We start from the raw sequence: 17,836 nt of genomic DNA on the forward strand, positions 1-17,836 counted from the left end.
AGAAATAAAATTTTTGAATAAATTTTCTATAGAAATAAAATTTTGACAAAACCTTCCAAAGAAATAAAATTTGACAAAATTTTCTCCAAAAATAAAATTTGACAAACTTCTATAGAAAATGGTAGATTTTTACTGTTTGGTACATTGGTAGAATTCTTGATATTTGACAAATTTTTTTATAGAAATAAAATGTTTACAAAACTTTTTATAGAAATAAATTGTCTATAAAAATAAAATTTTAAAAAAAATTCTATAAAAATAAAATTTGACAAAACTTCTATAGAAAATGGTAGGCTTTTACTCTTTGGTAGATTGGTAGAATTCTTGATGTTTTGGTAGATATTGCACAATATTTCTCTCCAACTAAGAGGTACTTTAATTTTTATAGAAATACAATTATGGCAAAATTTTCTATAGAAATAAAATTATGACAACATTTTCTATATATTCCTATCCAACTGAGAGGTACTTAAATTTTTATAGAAATAAAATGTTGACAAAATTTTCTATAGAAATAAAATGTTGACAAAATTTTCTATAGAAAAAAAATGTTGACAAATTTTTCTATAGAAATAAAATTTTGACAAAATTTTCTATAGAAATACAATTTTGACAAAATTTCTATATATTTCTATCCAACTGAGAGGTACTTCAATTTTTATAGAAATAAAATTTTGACAAAATTTTCTATAGAAATAAAATTTTTACAAAATTTTCTATAGAAATATTATTTTGACAAAATTTTCTATAGAAATAACATTTTGAAAAAAATTTCTATAGAAATACAATTTTGACAAAATTTTCTATAGAAATAAAATTTTGAAATTTTCTATATTTATTTGAAAGAAATGTTTAATATCTATAGAAATAAAATTTTGACAAAATTTTCTATAGAAATAAAATTTTTGACAAAATTTTCTATAGAAATAAAATTTTGACAAAATTTTCTATAGAAATATAATTTTGACAAAATTTTCTATAGAAATAACATTTTGAAAAAAATTTTCTATAGAAATACAATTTTTGACAAATTTTCTATAGAAATAAAATTTTGACAAAATTTTCTATAGAAATAAAATTTTTGACAAAATTTTCTATAGAAATAAAATTTTTGACAAAATTTTCTATAGAAATCTACGTTGTCAAAATTGTCTATAGAAATAAAAATTTGACAAAATTTTTTATACAAACAAAATTTTGACAAAATTTTCTATATTTTTTTTCTATAGAAATTTTTTCTATAGAAATAAAATTTTGACAAAATTTTCTATAGAAATAAAATTTTTGACCAAATTTTCTATAGAAAAAACATTTTGAAAAAATTTTCTATAGAAATAAAATTTTTGACAAAATTTTCTATAGAAATCAACTTTGTCAAAATTGTCTATAGAAATAAAAATTTGACAAAATTTTTTATACAAACAAAATTTTGACAAAATTTTCTATAGAAATAAAATTTTGACAAAATTTTCTATAGAAATAAAATTTTGACAAAATTTTCTATAGAAATAACATTTTTGACAAAATTTTCTATAGAAATAAAATTTTTGACAACATTTTCTATAGAAAAAACATTTTGAAAAAATTTTCTATAGAAATAAAATTTTTGACAAAATTTTCTATGGAAATCAACTTTGTCAAAATTTTCTATAGAAATAAAAATTTGACAAAATTTTTTATACAAACAAAATTTTGACAAAATTTTCTATAGAAATAAAATTTTGACAAAATTTTCTATAGAAATAAAATTTTGACAAAATTTTCTATACAAATAAAATTTTGACAAATTTTCTATACAAATAAAATTTTAACAAAATTTTCTATAAAAATAAAAATTTTGACAAAATTTTCTATAGAAATCAAATTTTGACAAAATTTTCTATAGAAATAAAATTTTGACAAAAGTGTCAATAGAAATAAAATTTCGACAAAATTTTCTAAAGAAATTAAATTTTGACAAAATTTTCTATAGAAATAACATTTTGAAAAATTTTCCATAGAAATGAAAGTTTGACAAAACATCCTATAATTTTTTTTTTTGACAAAATTTTCTATAGAAAAGAAGTTTTCTAAAGAAATGAATCTTTGAGAAATTTTCCTAAAGAAATTAAATTTCGAAAATAGAAATGAATATTTGACAAAATTACTAAGATATACAAATTTTGATAACAATTTTATTTAAATTTTGTAGATTTTTGATTTTAGGCGTGGTTTCGTTTTTTTTCGAAAGAACTCAAAATCAAGGATACAATAACCCTAAATTAATTTTTTGTCTACACCGAAAGAAAAAATACATTCCTCCGGAACGAAATAAATTTTGATAACAATTTTATTTAAATTTGATAGATTTTTGATTAAGAAGCTCTTCAAATTGTGGTAGATTTTTTTGCATGAGTGGCAATCGTGAATACAAACAATGTAGAAATATTCGATTTTACAAATTTTTCAAATTTTACTTTTCGCCCAGAAGGAAAATCGATATTTAAAGGAAGCAAACCACTGTTAAACCATATATTCTTATAAATTAAAAAAATGTTCCATCAAAAGATTAAATATTTTTTTTTTAATTAAATCAATGAAAATTTAAAAAAAATCAAAGATTTAATTTTGTTGTGAAATTAAGAAGACATATCTGAATTAACAAGATAATCTTTAAATTAAATATGATATTAAATCTTTGTATTATTAGGATATGGACTAGGAACTAAACTAAATTTGAAATTTGCATATAATTGTTTATGGATTGTTTTGCATCCGACCATAAATTACAACAAGTATATACAGCAGTAAGTTCGGCCGGGCCGAATCTTAAATACCCACCACCATGAACCAAATATTAGGGTTTCCTTTGAAATTTCAGGAGGGCTTGAGGACTTGAGGACACAACCCGAAGATAAATTTAAAGATTTCACCTATGAGGACTATATCAGATTCTGGATTTGTAAGAACCATTTTTGTTTGAGTTTTAGAGGAATCATTAACATCTCTTGTAAGTGTGCAAGAAAATTATAAAATAACGTCTTGATTTGAAATCTTAAATCTGTAGAAGTAAAATCTGGAAAATTTACATTGAGTTTCAAGCAATTTTCATTATCAGTGCGCCTTCTACACCCTCAAGAAGTGAAGTCGGTCTATATGGAGGCATTACCAAATGGACCGATAAAAACTTAATCCGATACACGTTTTTGTGAGCCTAAAATACCAGAATATTTACAATTTCAGGCATATCAGATAAAAACTACGGTTTCTAGAAACCCAAGGAGTTAAATCGGGAGATCGTTCTTATGGGGGCTATACTAAAATATGGACCGATACCCACCATTTTCGGCACACCTCTTTGTGACCCGAAAATACCTCTAGATTTCCAATTTCAGGCAAATAGGATAAAAACTTCGGATTCTAGAAGCCCAAGAAGTAAAATTGGGAAATCGGTCTATATGGGGGCTATATCAAAATATGGATCGATACTCACCATTTTCGGCACACCTCTTTATGGTCCTAAAATACCTCTAGATTTCCAATTTCAGACAAATTGGATCAAAAATACGGTTTCTATAAGCCCAAGACCCCAAATCGGGAGATCGGTCTATATGGGGGCTATCCCAAAATATGGACCGATACTCACAATTTTTGGCACACGTATTTGTGGTCCTACAATACCTCTAGATTTCCAATTTCAGATAAATTGAATAAAAACTGCGGTTTCTATAAGCCCAAGAAGTAAAATCGGGAGATCGGTCTATATGGGGGCTATACCAAAATATGGACCGATACTCACAATTTTTGGCACACGTATTTGTGGTCCTACAATACCTCTAGATTTCCAATTTCAGGTAAATTGAATAAAAACTGCGTTTTCTATAAGCCCAAGAAGTAAAATCGGGAGATCGGTCTATATGGGGGCTATACCAAAATATGGACCGATACTCACAATTTTTGGCACACGTATTTGTGGTCCTACAATACCTCTAGATTTCCAATTTCAGGTAAATTGAATAAAAACTGCGTTTTCTATAAGCCCAAGAAGTAAAATCGGGAGATCGGTCTATATGGGGGCTATACCAAAATATGGACCGATACTCACAATTTTTGTCACACGTATTTGTGGTCCTACAATACCTCTAGATTTCAAATTTCAGGTAAATTGAATAAAAACTTCGGTTTCTATAAGCCCTAGAAGTAAAATCGGGAGATCGGTCTATATGGGGGCTATACCAAAATATGGACCGATACTCACAATTTTTGGCACACGTATTTGTGGTCCTACAATACCTCTAGATTTCAAATTTCAGGTAAATTGAATAAAAACTGCGTTTTCTATAAGCCCAAGAAGTAAAATCGGGAGATCGGTCTATATGGGGGCTATACCAAAATATGGACCGATACTCACAATTTTTGGCACACGTATTTGTGGTCCTACAATACCTCTAGATTTCAAATTTCAGGTAAATTGAATAAAAACTTCGGTTTCTATAAGCCCTAGAAGTAAAATCGGGAGATCGGTCTATATGGGGGCTATACCAAAACGTGGACCGATACTCACCATTTTTGGCACATCTCTTTATGGTCATAAAATACCTCCAGATTTCAAATTTCAGGCAAATTGGATAAAAACTACGATTTCTATAAGCCCAAGACCCCAAATCGGGAGGTCGGTTTATATGGGGACTATATCAAAACCTGGACCGATATAGCCCATCTTCGAACTTGACCTGCCTGCAGACAAAAGACGAGCTTGTGCAAAATTTCAGCACGATTGCTTCATTATTGAAGACTGTAGCGTGATTACAACAGACAGACAGACAGACAGACAGACAGACAGACAGACGGACAGACGGATATCGTTATATCGTCTTAGAATTTCTCCCTGATCAAGAATATATATACTTTATATAGTCGGAAATCGATATTTCGATGCGTTACAAACGGAATGACAAACTTATTATACCCCCGTCACCATTCTATGGTGGTGGGTATAAAAATATAACAGCAGACTGAATGTTGTTTTTTTTTGTAGATTCTTAAATAAAGTCACATCTTTGCCTCGCAATCAATTGCTAAAACCTTAAGGGAAATTTAAAATCTTTATTTTGATTTGTTACAAACTGAATTAAAAATTTATTATATTTCAATAACGGAGGGAATAAATCAAAAACAACTATTTCGACCTACCACAACATTTATAGCCGTTATTCAATATCAACACTTCTGATAATTAACTAACTAAACTAATAGCTCTTGTCAAGTCTTCAAAAAAAAAAAAGAAGAAAAAATGAGAAATACATCGAAACACCCATTGACGTCAAACGATAATCTCATGTTTTACTAAACTAATTTCCTTACAGTAGCTAATATGAATTTAACTGCCCATTTAAGAGCCATTTTAAAAATAGAAATGATCGTTGGACCTATAGGAGTTGTAGACGATGGACCAAATTATGGAATTTCCATGGAATTTTATTTTAGCTTCAAAATCAACACCTATGAAAAAACAAAAACAAAACATTTCAAAATTATAGACAATATTGTTTCTTAAATAGATTTTGACATCATGGCAAACATAATGGCATAATAAATAAAATAAAATTGTATTAAACCTAGCTTCGTCCCCCACCCCTGAATTTCGCCAATAGCAAAAGCAAGAAATTTATCATCGCTCGATTAGCAACAATGTTAAAACTCGTTTGTATTGATATTTGTGTTAAAGTATTGAAATTTAAATTGGATTATGCTGAAGCGTATAATTTTCAAATAATACCTCATTAATTTTGAATAAATAAATGAAAAAAAAACATTTCTACATTTTATAAAAACTAAGAGCAAAAAAGAAGTTTTATGTGTTAACAGAGAATGAAGGCGCCATGTGGCGCCGCCGATGATTTTAGGTGTGGTTTCGTTTTTTTTCTCGAAAGAACTCAAAATCAAGGATACAATAGCCCTAAATTAAATTTTTGTCTACACCTAAAGAAAAAATACTTTCCTCCGGTACGAAATTTAAGACAAATGAAATTCTCCTTAAATGCACTAGAACACAAGAACAAAGCCAATTAACTCGATTTTAGTTCATGGGATTTATTATGAAAAGATATATCACTTTAACTGAGAGAAGAGAATTTTAAAAATGAGTATCTTAAATTATCTTGAAAGAATTTTTTCAAAACAAATATTACGAAAGAAAAACGACTTTAACGAAGGGGCGCAAATTTCAAAAATTCGTCTTTTCAACTTATAGAAAACAATTCTTAAGGCAAATATTATGATTTTTTCTTTAATTAAAATATCTTTGTTTCCAAGAAATGTGTCCTTAATATTATGTAAATTGCATATCCTAAAAATTTAGATTACATATTAGGGCAATATTTTTTTGCAGTGTAATTATATAATACGATGAACATATACTATAAAACTAACGCTCATCAAGTATTTAATAATATTAATTTTATTAATTATTTAAAATTATATTTTCATAAATACTTTTCTTGTTTTCTTTTCAATTTAGACATTCCTATTTCATGCCAAAAGATGACAAATATTTTACTTAAATGTCTGCTCATGATTATTGTGCCATTAGCCTATGCTCTTACCCAAGCCATAACAGCTCCAGTATATGTAAATTCAGGATATGATTATAGACCACCGCAACCCAAGGTGTGTAGCCGGCATGCTGGATGTATTCTGGGTAAATTGATGCCTGGTTATCGCTCGGAATACTTTGAAGCCTTCTTAGGTATTCCCTATGCCTATCCACCGATTGGAGAATTGAGGTTTAGTGTATGTATTTAAAAACTATAAAAATTAAAATTTACGATTTTTAGAGAGTCACCTCGAAATTTAGAAAATATTCTATAGAAATAAAATGTTGACAATATTTTCTATAGGCATAAAATTTGGATAACATTTTCTATAGAAATAAAATTTTGACAAAATTTTCTATAGAAATAAATTCTTGACAAAATTTTCTATAAATAAAATTTTGACAAAATTTTCTATAGAAATAAAATTTTGACAAAATTTTCTTTAGGTATAAAATTTAGACAAAATTTTCCATAGAAATAAAATTTTGACATAATTTTCTATAGAAATAAAAATTTGATAGAATTTTCTTTAGAAATAAAATTTTGACAAAATTTTCTTTAGAAATAAAATTTTAACCAAATTTTGAATAGAGAAGATTTTGACAAAATTTTCTATAGAAATAAAATTTTGACAAAATTTTCTATAGAAATAAAATTTTGACAAAATTTTTTATAGAAATAAAATTTTGACAAAATCTTCTATACATATAAAATTTGGATAAAATTTTCTATAGAAATAAAATTTTGACAAAATTTTCTATAGAAATAAAATTTTGACAACATTTTTCTATAGAAATAAAATTTTGACAAAATTTTCTATAGAATTAAAAGTTTAGCCAAATTTTGAATTGAGATAAGATTTTGACAAAATTTTCTATAGAAATAAAATTTTGACAATATTTTCTATAGAAATAAAATTTTGACAAAATTTTCTATAGAAACAAAATTTTGACAAAATTTTCAATAGAAATAAAATTTTGACAAAATTTTCTATAGAAATAAAATCTTGACAAAATTTTCTATAGGCATAAAATTTGGATAACATTTTCTATAGAAATAAAATTTTGACAAAATTTTCTGTAGAAATAAAATTTTGACAAAATTATCTATAGAAATAAAATTTTGACAAAATTGTTTATAAAAGTAAAATTTTGACAAAATTTTCTTTAGATATAAAATTTGGACAAAATTTTCCACAGAAATAAAATTTTGACAAAATTTTCTATAGAAATAAAATGTTGACAAAATTTTGTATAGACATAAAATTTTGACAAAATTTTCTATGGAAAAAAATTTTTGACAAAATTTTTCTATAGAAATAAGATTTTGACAAAATTTTCAATAGAAATAAAATTTTGACAAAATCTTCTATAGAAATAAAATTTTGACAAAATGTTCTTTAAAAATAAAATTTTGACAAAATGAAATAAAATTTGACAAAATTTTTTATAGAAATACAATTTTAACAAAATTTTTCTATAGAAATAAAATTTTGACAAATTTTTTTATAGAGATAAGATTTTCACAAAATTTTCAATGGAAATAAAATTTTGACAAAATTTTCTTTAGAAATAAAATTTTGACAAAATTTTCTTTAGAAATAAAATTTTGACAAAATTTTCTTTAGAAAAAAACTTTTCTTTAGAAATAAAATGTTAACAAAATTTTCGATAGAAATCAAATTTTGGCAAAATTTTCTATAGAAATAACATTTTGACAAAATTTTCTATAGAAATAAAATTTTGACGAAATTTTCTATAGAAATAAAATTTTGACAAAATTTTCTATAGAAATAAAATTTTAACAAAATTTTGAATAGAGATAAGATTTTGACAAATTTTTATAGAAATAAAATTTTGACAAAATTTTCGATAGAAATAAAAATTTGACAAAATTTTCTTTAGAAATAAAATTTTGACAAAATTTTTCTATAGAAATAAAATTTTGACAAAATTTTGGGTAGAGATAAGATTTTCACAAAATTTTCAATAGAAATAAAATTTTGACAAAATTTTCTATAGAAATAAAATTTTGACAAAATTTTCTTTAGAAATACAATTTTGACGAAATTTTCTATAGAAATAAAATTTGACAAAATTTTTGAAAGAAATAAAATTGTAACATAATTTTGTATAGAGAAAATTTTGACAAAATGTTCTATAGAAATAAAATTTGACAAAATTTTTTATAGAAATACAATTTTAACAAATTTTTTCTATAGAAATAAAATTTTGACAAATTTTTGTATAGAGATTAGATTTTCACAAAATTTTCAATGAAAATAAAATTTTGACAAAATTTTCTTTAGAAAAAAAATTTTCTATAGAAATAAAATGTTAACAAAATTTTCGATAGAAATGAAATTTTCGCAAAATTTTCTATAGAAATTCTCTACAAAAATATAATTTTGACAAAATTTCGTACAAAAATATCATTTTGACAAAAATTCCTATGGAAATAAAATTTTGACAAAATAAGTTTTTTATTATTTTTGTAGTAGTTTTTTTTTGGTAAAATTTGCTCCAAATTTCGGTAGAATATGTTTGGCTCGAGTGACAATCGTGAATAGAACTCCTCTTTGGGAAGTGGCTCTGCCCAAATCTATTTATAAAAATCAAATGTTGATAAAATTTTCTATAGAAATAAAATTTTGACAACAATTTCTATAGAGATAAAATTTTGAAAAAAAAAAATTCTATGGAAATAAAATTTTGACAAAAGTTTCTAGAGATAAAATTTTGACAGAACTTTCTATAGAAATACATTTTTAACAAAATTTTCAATAGAAAAAAATTTGACGACATTTTCTATAGACGAAATTTTATACACATAAAATTTTAACAAGATTTTCTATAGAAAATAAAGTTGACAAAATTTTTATAGAAATAAAATTTTGACAACTTTAAAATTTTGACAAATTACGATTTTTTGTTGGCTAGTTTTTTGGTAAAATGTGCTGCAAATTTTGGTAGATTATTTTTGGCCCGAGTGGCAGCCGTGTTTTTTAAGTACGGCAAATCTTAAGGTAAAGAAAAACAAAAAAAAATAGTATATAAATTATCTGTGGTAATGAATATTTGGTACAAAAATAAAAATAAAAAACTTCAAATGAAGGCTAAGACTTATTTTTAGGATTTTGCATCTTTGGATTACGACGTTTTTTATTTATAAATTGGATTTTATGCTAGATGGGTCTTTACAGAAGGTATTTATTGTAAATAAGCAGCATATTTGGCTCGCACTCAATACCAAAATCCATAAAGGCGATTTTTGGCCATCTATACCTAAACTAACTTTTATTCTTTGACAAAATTACCGAATGGTTTTTTATCTTTTCAGCACCCAAAAGCTTATCCCAAATCTCTGGAAATTATTAATGCAACAGAAGCAAAATCAGATTGTATACAAAAAAACACCTTGGTGCCAAATCCTCAGGCAAGTGGTGCTGAAGATTGTCTCTACCTAAATGTTTATAGGCCAATGGTGAGTTTATTAAGAAAGAAGAAGAAAAACATCACCAATTTTAATTTTCATTTCCTCTAGCTACGTAATCCCAAAGAAAAACTGCCAGTTATGGTCTATATACATGGTGGCGGTTGGTTTGCAGGCTCCTCACATCCAGCCGTGTTGGGCCCCGACTATTTCATGGACACCCAGGAAGTAATTTTGGTTACTTTCAATTATCGTTTGGGTGTTTTTGGTTTTCTTTCCACTGAAGATTCCATAGTTCCTGGTAATTTTGGTTTGAAAGATCAAACTTTAGCCCTAAAATGGGTACAACGGAATATTGGAGCTTTTGGTGGCAATGCCAAACAGGTTACAATTTTCGGACAAAGTGCTGGTGGTGTCTCGGCCCACATGCATATGTTAAGCAAACATTCTGAGGGTCTCTTCCAGAGTGTTATCTCAATGAGTGGTCCAGCAAATGTACCCTTTGGTATACAACCCAATGCGTTGAAATTGGCTCGCATGACAGCAAAGTATTCCAATATAGCCAATTACAATGAATTAAGTACAGCCAAGCTGCTGAAAGCTCTTCGCTCCGTGGATGTGAATACTTTACTCAATGCTGCCGATGCTATTAAATATTGGGATGTTGATCCCCTAACAGTGTATAGACCAGTTGTGGAAAATTTCAATTCCAGTGATGCATTCTTCACCGAACATCCTACAGATATTTTCACCCGCGGTGACTATAAGGCGTTGCCATTTATGACGGGAGTTGTCCCCGGAGAGGGGGCAGTTCGAGCAGTAGCCATTTTGGAGCAACCATCTTTGAGGATAGCTTTCGATGCTGATTTTGATTATCTTTTAGAGGAATTTCTAGAGTTACCACCCCATTTCGATAGCACACGTTTGAATGCCACAATGACCAGTGTTATAGCAGAATATTTCGATGGAAAGCATGAGTTGACGAATCAAGGATTTGTTGATGTAAGTATTGAGACTATATACACCGATAGAAGAAATATGATATTGCCCCAAATGTGTCTGAAGAGCATCATGCTACTTTTTCACGATGAACATGTAACATTTTTGTCTGATGGTCACGTATTCGTCCACGGGCGTTCACGATTTCCTGAACGGCTTTCGTTGTTCTTTGGTCATGAAGAGTTCTAAAATATTAGTTAGACGTTCTTATGGTGCTGAAGTGCACTCAGGCGACATTTAACGCGTATGGAGAAAACAATTCAGGTTCGACTGACGGTGGCGGATTTTTTGTAAATTCGTAACCATTACGTTTTCAGATCATGGACGCTTGATGTAGTTTTGATAATACATGTAATTTTATAGTTGCCAGATTGATGCCGTAGCATCATGCTACTTTTTCATGAGAAACATGTAACATTTTTGTCTGATGGTCACGTATTCGTCCACGGGCGTTCACGATTTCCTGAACGGCTTTCGTTGTTCTTTGGTCATGAAGAGTTCTAAAATATTAGTTAGACGTTCTTATGGTGCTGCAGTGCACTCAGGCGACATTTAACGCGTATGGAGAAAACAATTACATTACATTTTCAGATCATCGACGCTTGATGTAGTTTTGATAATACATGTAATTTTATAGTTGCCAGATTGATGCCGTCTATTCTCCGTGTGACACCACATGTGTGTCGATTAACTTTCATGAACGGATCGTTTTGAAACGTACACTCTGTTCATGGTTATTTCTATGAGTTCACTAGTAGAAAAAATTACGTTCCAAAATCGTGAACGGACGGTTACAAAATGAAGCGGAAACGTTCACAAAAAATCAAAATGAGAAATGAAGACCAGATTTGATAGAAATCCACGCCACAGTGGTAGAAAGCTTGCTCGTGAGATATCTCTAGAACGGTTTCAACATATATTGTAGTTTTGATAATACATGTCATTTTATCGTTGCCAGATTGATGCCGTCTATTCTCCGTGTGACACCACATGTGTGGTTCGATTAACTTTCATGAACGGATCGTTTTGAGACGTACACGCTGTTCATGGTTATTTCTATGAGTTTAGTAGTAGAAAAAATTACGTTCCAAAATCGTGAACGGACGGTAACAAAATGAAAAATGTAGACTAGATTTGATCGAAATCCACGCCACAGTGGTAGAAAGCTTGCTAGTGAGATGATGAGAGATATCTCTACAACGGTTTCACGTGCTCGAAGGTGGCCAGTTATCGAATTTGGTTTTCTCCGATGAGAAGCCATTCCAAATTAAATGGTTTGAGTTTGAGAATAAACAAAATGATTTACTCAGAATTGCCAAAGGTGTTAGATGAAAATGTACTCCTTCGATTTTTCCAACAGAACTCAAGCGTCAAAATAAATGCCTAACATTATCAGGAAAATGTCCTAAAGACAGTATTGAAGCATTGGGCAATATGGACATTGCAACCGAATTCAGCACCATGTCACTTAGCACGCATCAATCAATAATGGCTTAAAAAGGAGCTACCGCTCAATGGCCACCAAAATTTCTGGATATCAATCGGTGGGGTTTTTACGCCTGGCGCATTTTCGAGAGTAAGGTTGCCACTAAAAAAATATCAAAGGTTCGATCGTCTCAAGACAGTGCTTCGCGGGAATGGGACAAAATACCGCAGAACTATTTTCGCGGTATGATTTTGTGGGTCATTTGAAGGCCATAATTTGTGCCAAATGTAGCCAATTTCGACATTTTTGCTTTTGAATAATAAAAATGTAGTACAAAATATTTTGAGTATAGATATCTGGAACACAACGGAGATCACAAGGGCTGCGTCTAATTAGACGAAGACTCTCCCATGCACACAGAAAACTATTTTTTGTCTTCAATCACGAAATTAATTGATCGAATTAATTTTAAATTGAAATGTCTTCAATCACCAAAAATCAATTAGAAAATTAATTGATCCAATTAAAAAATTAATTGATATAAATAATTTTTATGATTGAAATATTAATTAAATATATATGTTGTTAAAATATGTGTTGAATCAATTAAATTTTTTATTGAATATTTTTAAAAACTTAATTAAAATTTTAATTGGAAAAATTTTCGTAATATTTTTTCCGTGTGGTTTTTAACGACAACATGGGGAAGTCTTGTACTATGCCCAATTATTATGAGGCTGATGAACGGTAGCATTTGGCGAAGGAAAAATTCCTCTTTCATCATGATAACGCACCGATTCACATCCTCCGCCCGCGATTATCAATTTGGTTTAATTGGTCTACGAACTGCAAGGTCCAGCGTATTACCCTGATTAAATCCACTTACCGACTTATTTTTTTCAAAAAATCGTTGATCAAAAATATCAGTCAAGTGAAGATATCATTGCCGTCACGGTGATTTTAATTCGGTGCAAAGGTGCAATCCAAGGGTTACACTACTTCTCATCTCATTGCCCTTACGCCCAAATTATAGTATCATACGAAAAAAGTTACTAATTAATAATTCCGTCAATGATATTAAACTCAAATGCTATAGAGCAATTGTTTACATTTCGCAACCATTTCGTAAATTTCGCTCTATTGATTACAATCAAAATCGCCATTAGTTTTCAAGCATCTGAAAAAAACAGTTTCTAAAAAATTTTTATTTTATTTTGTAGGCTAAATATTTATCAAATCGCCCTCGCAGCTAATCTATCTTATAAATCAAACATGGCTATAATTTTTACTAACAGCTGATATTTTCATCTACTTTCAGGTTGTTACCGATCGAGGCTTTCACCATCCATTCTATAATGCCATTAAGATTCATATCAATACTGTGAAATCACCATTGTATCTGTACTATTTTAATTACACGGGACCCTATTCATATTCGACATTGTACGCTGGTGGTGCTAGTACAACGCCATATGGTGTTGTACATTGTGATGATTTGATTTACCTGTTTCGGTCACCCCTTCTATTTCCAGATTTTCCAAAGAATTCTTCACGTGCCGAAGCAAGTAGTGCATTTGTGAATTTATTTGTAACATTTGCCAAAAATAGGTGAGTCATCAATTTTGTGTGTTTGAATTGAGTCAATATAATTTAGTAAATATTCTCTCTATTTTAGCCACTCAGATTCTCTTGTACAGTGCAATATTCAAAATTATCCTGTCGATTCTGAGAATTCAATCTGTGATTATATATCCTTTGAAAATGGATCAGAAGATTCATTACAATTAAGTACAAGAAATGAATTCAATGTAAGACGAATGCATTTCTGGGACGATATGCTGAGTGATAAAACATCATAAATGGACATTTGGAATTTAGAGAGAGAGAGAGTGAGAGAACGATGGAGAGAAAGCGAGGTAGAGAAAAGTGTTCAAAGCTAACCCACCAAAAAAACAAGAAACAACACAAAATACCCACCTATGTTTTAGACTATATAAGTTTTTTATTTATTTTAATTTAAATATAAATAAATAAACAAATAGCTGAATTCTTTTAATTCAGGTAGCTCTGTTGTAGAAATAATAGCAATAATTGATTCAATTAAATAATTGTAACAGAATGAATTCAAATAAAAATTGTTTGTTCCTGTAACTTTGTGATTTTTGGTCAAAATATTTTAATCACATCAAATACGAGGGTGGTTCTGTAAGTATTTGCCTACAAAAAACGCATGTGGGGATTTAACAGGTTGGCTGATAAGTCCGCGGTCTAACAAATTCGTTTTTATTATTCAACATAGTTCCCTTCAAGAGCGATGCAACGATTATAAAGACCTTCCAATTTTTTGATACCATTTTGGTAGTACTCCTTCGGTTTTGCCTCAAAATAGGCCTCAGTCTCGGCGATCACCTCTTCATTGCAGCCAAATTTTTTCCCTGCGAGCATCCTTTTGAGGTCTGAGAACAAGAAAAAGTCGCTGGGAGCCAGATCTGGAGAATACGGTGGGTGGGGAAGCAATTCGAAGCCCAATTCATGAATTTTTGCCATCATTCTCAATGACTTGCGGCACGGTGCGTTGTCTTGGTGGAACAACACATTTTTCTTCTCCATATGGGACTGTTTTGCCGCGATTTCGACCTTCAAATGCTCCAATAACGCCATATAATAGTCACTGTTGATGGTTTTTCCCTTCTCAAGATAATCGATAAAAATTATTCCATGCGCATCCCAAAACACAGAGGCCATTACTTTGCCAGCGGACTTTTAAGTCTTTCTACGCTTCGGAGACGGTTCACCGGTCGCTGTCCACTCAGCCGACTGTCGATTGGACTCAGGAGTGTAGTGATGGAGCCATGTTTCATCCATTGTCACATATCGACGGAAAAACTCGGGTGTATTACGAGTTAACCGCTGCAAACACCGCTCAGAATCATCAACACGTTGTTGTTTTTGGTCAAATGTGAGTTCGCGCGGCACCCATTTTGCACAGAGCTTCCGCATATCCAAATATTGATGAATGATCAATTGATTGATGACCAACACGTTCCTTTGATATCTTTAAGGCCTCTGCTATCTCGATCAACTTCATTTTACGGTCATTCATTCAAAATCATTCTGTGGATTTTTTTTCCACTGCGTTCACCGTCCTCCGTGCTCATTTCACCACGCTTGAATTTTGCATACCAATTAATTATTATTGATTTCCCTGGGGCAGAGTCCGGAAACTCATTATCAAGCCAAGTTTTTGCTTCCACCGTATTTTTTCCCTTCAGAAAATAGTATTTTATCAAAACACGAAATTCCTTTTTTCCATTTTTTTTCACAATAACAAAAGTCGCTCTATCTCACAAACTAATTGACTTATAGACGTCAAATTATGACACGAATTGTTTGAAGGTTGGGACTATATAAAAATAATATGCATTTAATACTAACGACGCCATCTATGTGTCAGACCGGGGACTTATCAGCCAACCTGTTATTTTTGAATATAGTCGATAAATTTGTCCAATAAGTTTCCTTGAAGTCTGCGAAAAAGTTTCGATGACATCGATGATCACTTCGTTCGTTTATGACAAAACTTTGTATAGAAAAAATTTTGTATAGAAATAAAATTTTGGCAAAGTTTTCTATAGAAATAAAATTTTGACAAAATTTTCTATGGACATACAATTTTTGCAAAATGTTCTATGGACATAAAATTTTTGCAAAATGTTCTATGGACATAAATAAATAAAATTTTGACAAAATTTTCCATAGAAATACAATATAGACAAAATTTTCTATAGAAATAAAAATTTGTATAGAAAATTTGAGAAAATTTTGTATAGAAATAAAATTTTGGTAATGTTTTCTATAGAAATAAAATTTTGACAACATTTTCTATAGAAATAAAATTTTTGCCAAAATTTCTTTTCTTTTGTGTATAGATATAAAATTTTTTATAGAAATAAAATTTTGAGAAAATTTTCTATAGAAATACAATTTTGACAAAATAATATAATTTTGACAAAAGAAATAACATTTTGACTAAATTTTCTATAGAAATAAAATTTTGACAAAATTTTCTATAGAAATAAAAAATTGTACAGAAAATTTGACAAAATTTTGTATGGAAATAAAGTTTTGACAAAATTTTCCATAGAAATACAATATAGATAAAATTTTCAATAGAAATAACATTTTGACAAAATTTTCTATAGAAATAAAAATTTGTATAGAAAATTTGAAAAAAATTTTGTATAGAAATAAAATTTTGGTAATGTTTTCTATAGAAATGAAATTTTGACAAAATTTTCTATAGAAATAAAATTTTTGCCAAAATTTCATTTTTTGGTGTATAGATATAAAATTTTTTATAGAAATAAAATTTTGAGAAAATTTTCTATAGAAATAAAATTTTGACAAAATATTCTATAGAAATAACATTTTGACAAAATTTTCTATAAAAATAAAAATTTGTATAGAAAATTTGACATGGAAATAAAATTTTGACAAAAATTTCCATAGAAATACAATATAGACAAAATTTTCTATAGAAATAAAATTTTGACAAAATTTTCTATAGAAATAAAAATTTGTATAGAAAATTTGACAAAATTTTGTATAGAATTAAAATTGTGGTAATGCTTTCTATAGAAATAAAATTTTGACAAAATTTTCTATAGAAATAAAATTTTTGCCAAAATTTCCTTGTTTTTTGTGTATAGATATAAAATTTTTTATAGAAATAAAATTTTTAAAAAAATTTTCTATAGAAATAAAATTTTGACAAAATATTCTATAGAAATAACATTTTGACAAAATTTTCTATAGAAATAAAATTTTGACAAAATTTTCTATAGAAATAAAATTGTGACAAAATTTTCTATAGAAATAGAAATAAAATGTTGACAATATTTTCTACAGAAATAAAATTTTGTATGGAAATAAAATTTTGACAAATAAAATTTTCTATAGAAATAAAATTTTTGCAAAATTAGTTTGGAAAGACAATTTTGACAAAATTTTCTTTTCATTGTGCCTTAAATGAATACATTCACTTTATAATTATTTTTGTCTATTGTTTCCTTTAAAATTATAATATTTTCTCTTAATTCTTTAATTGTATTTTCAGATTGTTTTTTGCCTTTCTTTATTTATTTGAACCTAAGGTAACTTTTCACTAAATTACTAAGAGGAAATACCTTTTAATCAAAATTCCTGTACAGTAAATATAAGTCGTAAGTCTTGTTGTGCAGGATAAATAAATAAATAAAATGTTGACAAAATCTTCTATAGAAATAAAATTTTGAAAATTTTCTTAATTGATTACATTTTCAACTTCAATCATCCTTTTGATTGGAAATATGTTGGTGATATATTTTTTTGTGTACATTGTAAATAGTTTTGTTTTTTTCCTTCT

At 28.4% G+C, this 17,836-nt stretch overlaps 1 protein-coding gene across 3 annotated transcripts in view; it reads left to right on the top strand.

Annotated features, from left to right (window-relative positions):
* The window catches only part of LOC142238020 (juvenile hormone esterase-like), a 49,485-nt gene extending 34,902 nt beyond the window's left edge, over positions 1-14,583 (top strand). For all 3 annotated transcript variants that reach the window (XM_075309511.1, XM_075309509.1, XM_075309510.1), the window contains 5 exons: positions 6,500-6,771; positions 9,915-10,058; positions 10,119-11,009; positions 13,751-14,040; positions 14,108-14,583. In XM_075309511.1, coding sequence (XP_075165626.1) covers positions 6,523-6,771; positions 9,915-10,058; positions 10,119-11,009; positions 13,751-14,040; positions 14,108-14,291 — 1,758 coding nt within the window. In that variant the 5' untranslated portion in view covers positions 6,500-6,522 and the 3' untranslated portion in view covers positions 14,292-14,583. The remainder of the gene's footprint in view (positions 1-6,499; positions 6,772-9,914; positions 10,059-10,118; positions 11,010-13,750; positions 14,041-14,107) is intronic.
* Positions 14,584-17,836: the final 3,253 nt, after the last annotated feature.

The sequence above is a fragment of the Haematobia irritans genome, chromosome 5 (assembly GCF_050003625.1).
Source record: "Haematobia irritans isolate KBUSLIRL chromosome 5, ASM5000362v1, whole genome shotgun sequence".
NCBI lineage: Eukaryota > Metazoa > Arthropoda > Insecta > Diptera > Muscidae > Haematobia > Haematobia irritans.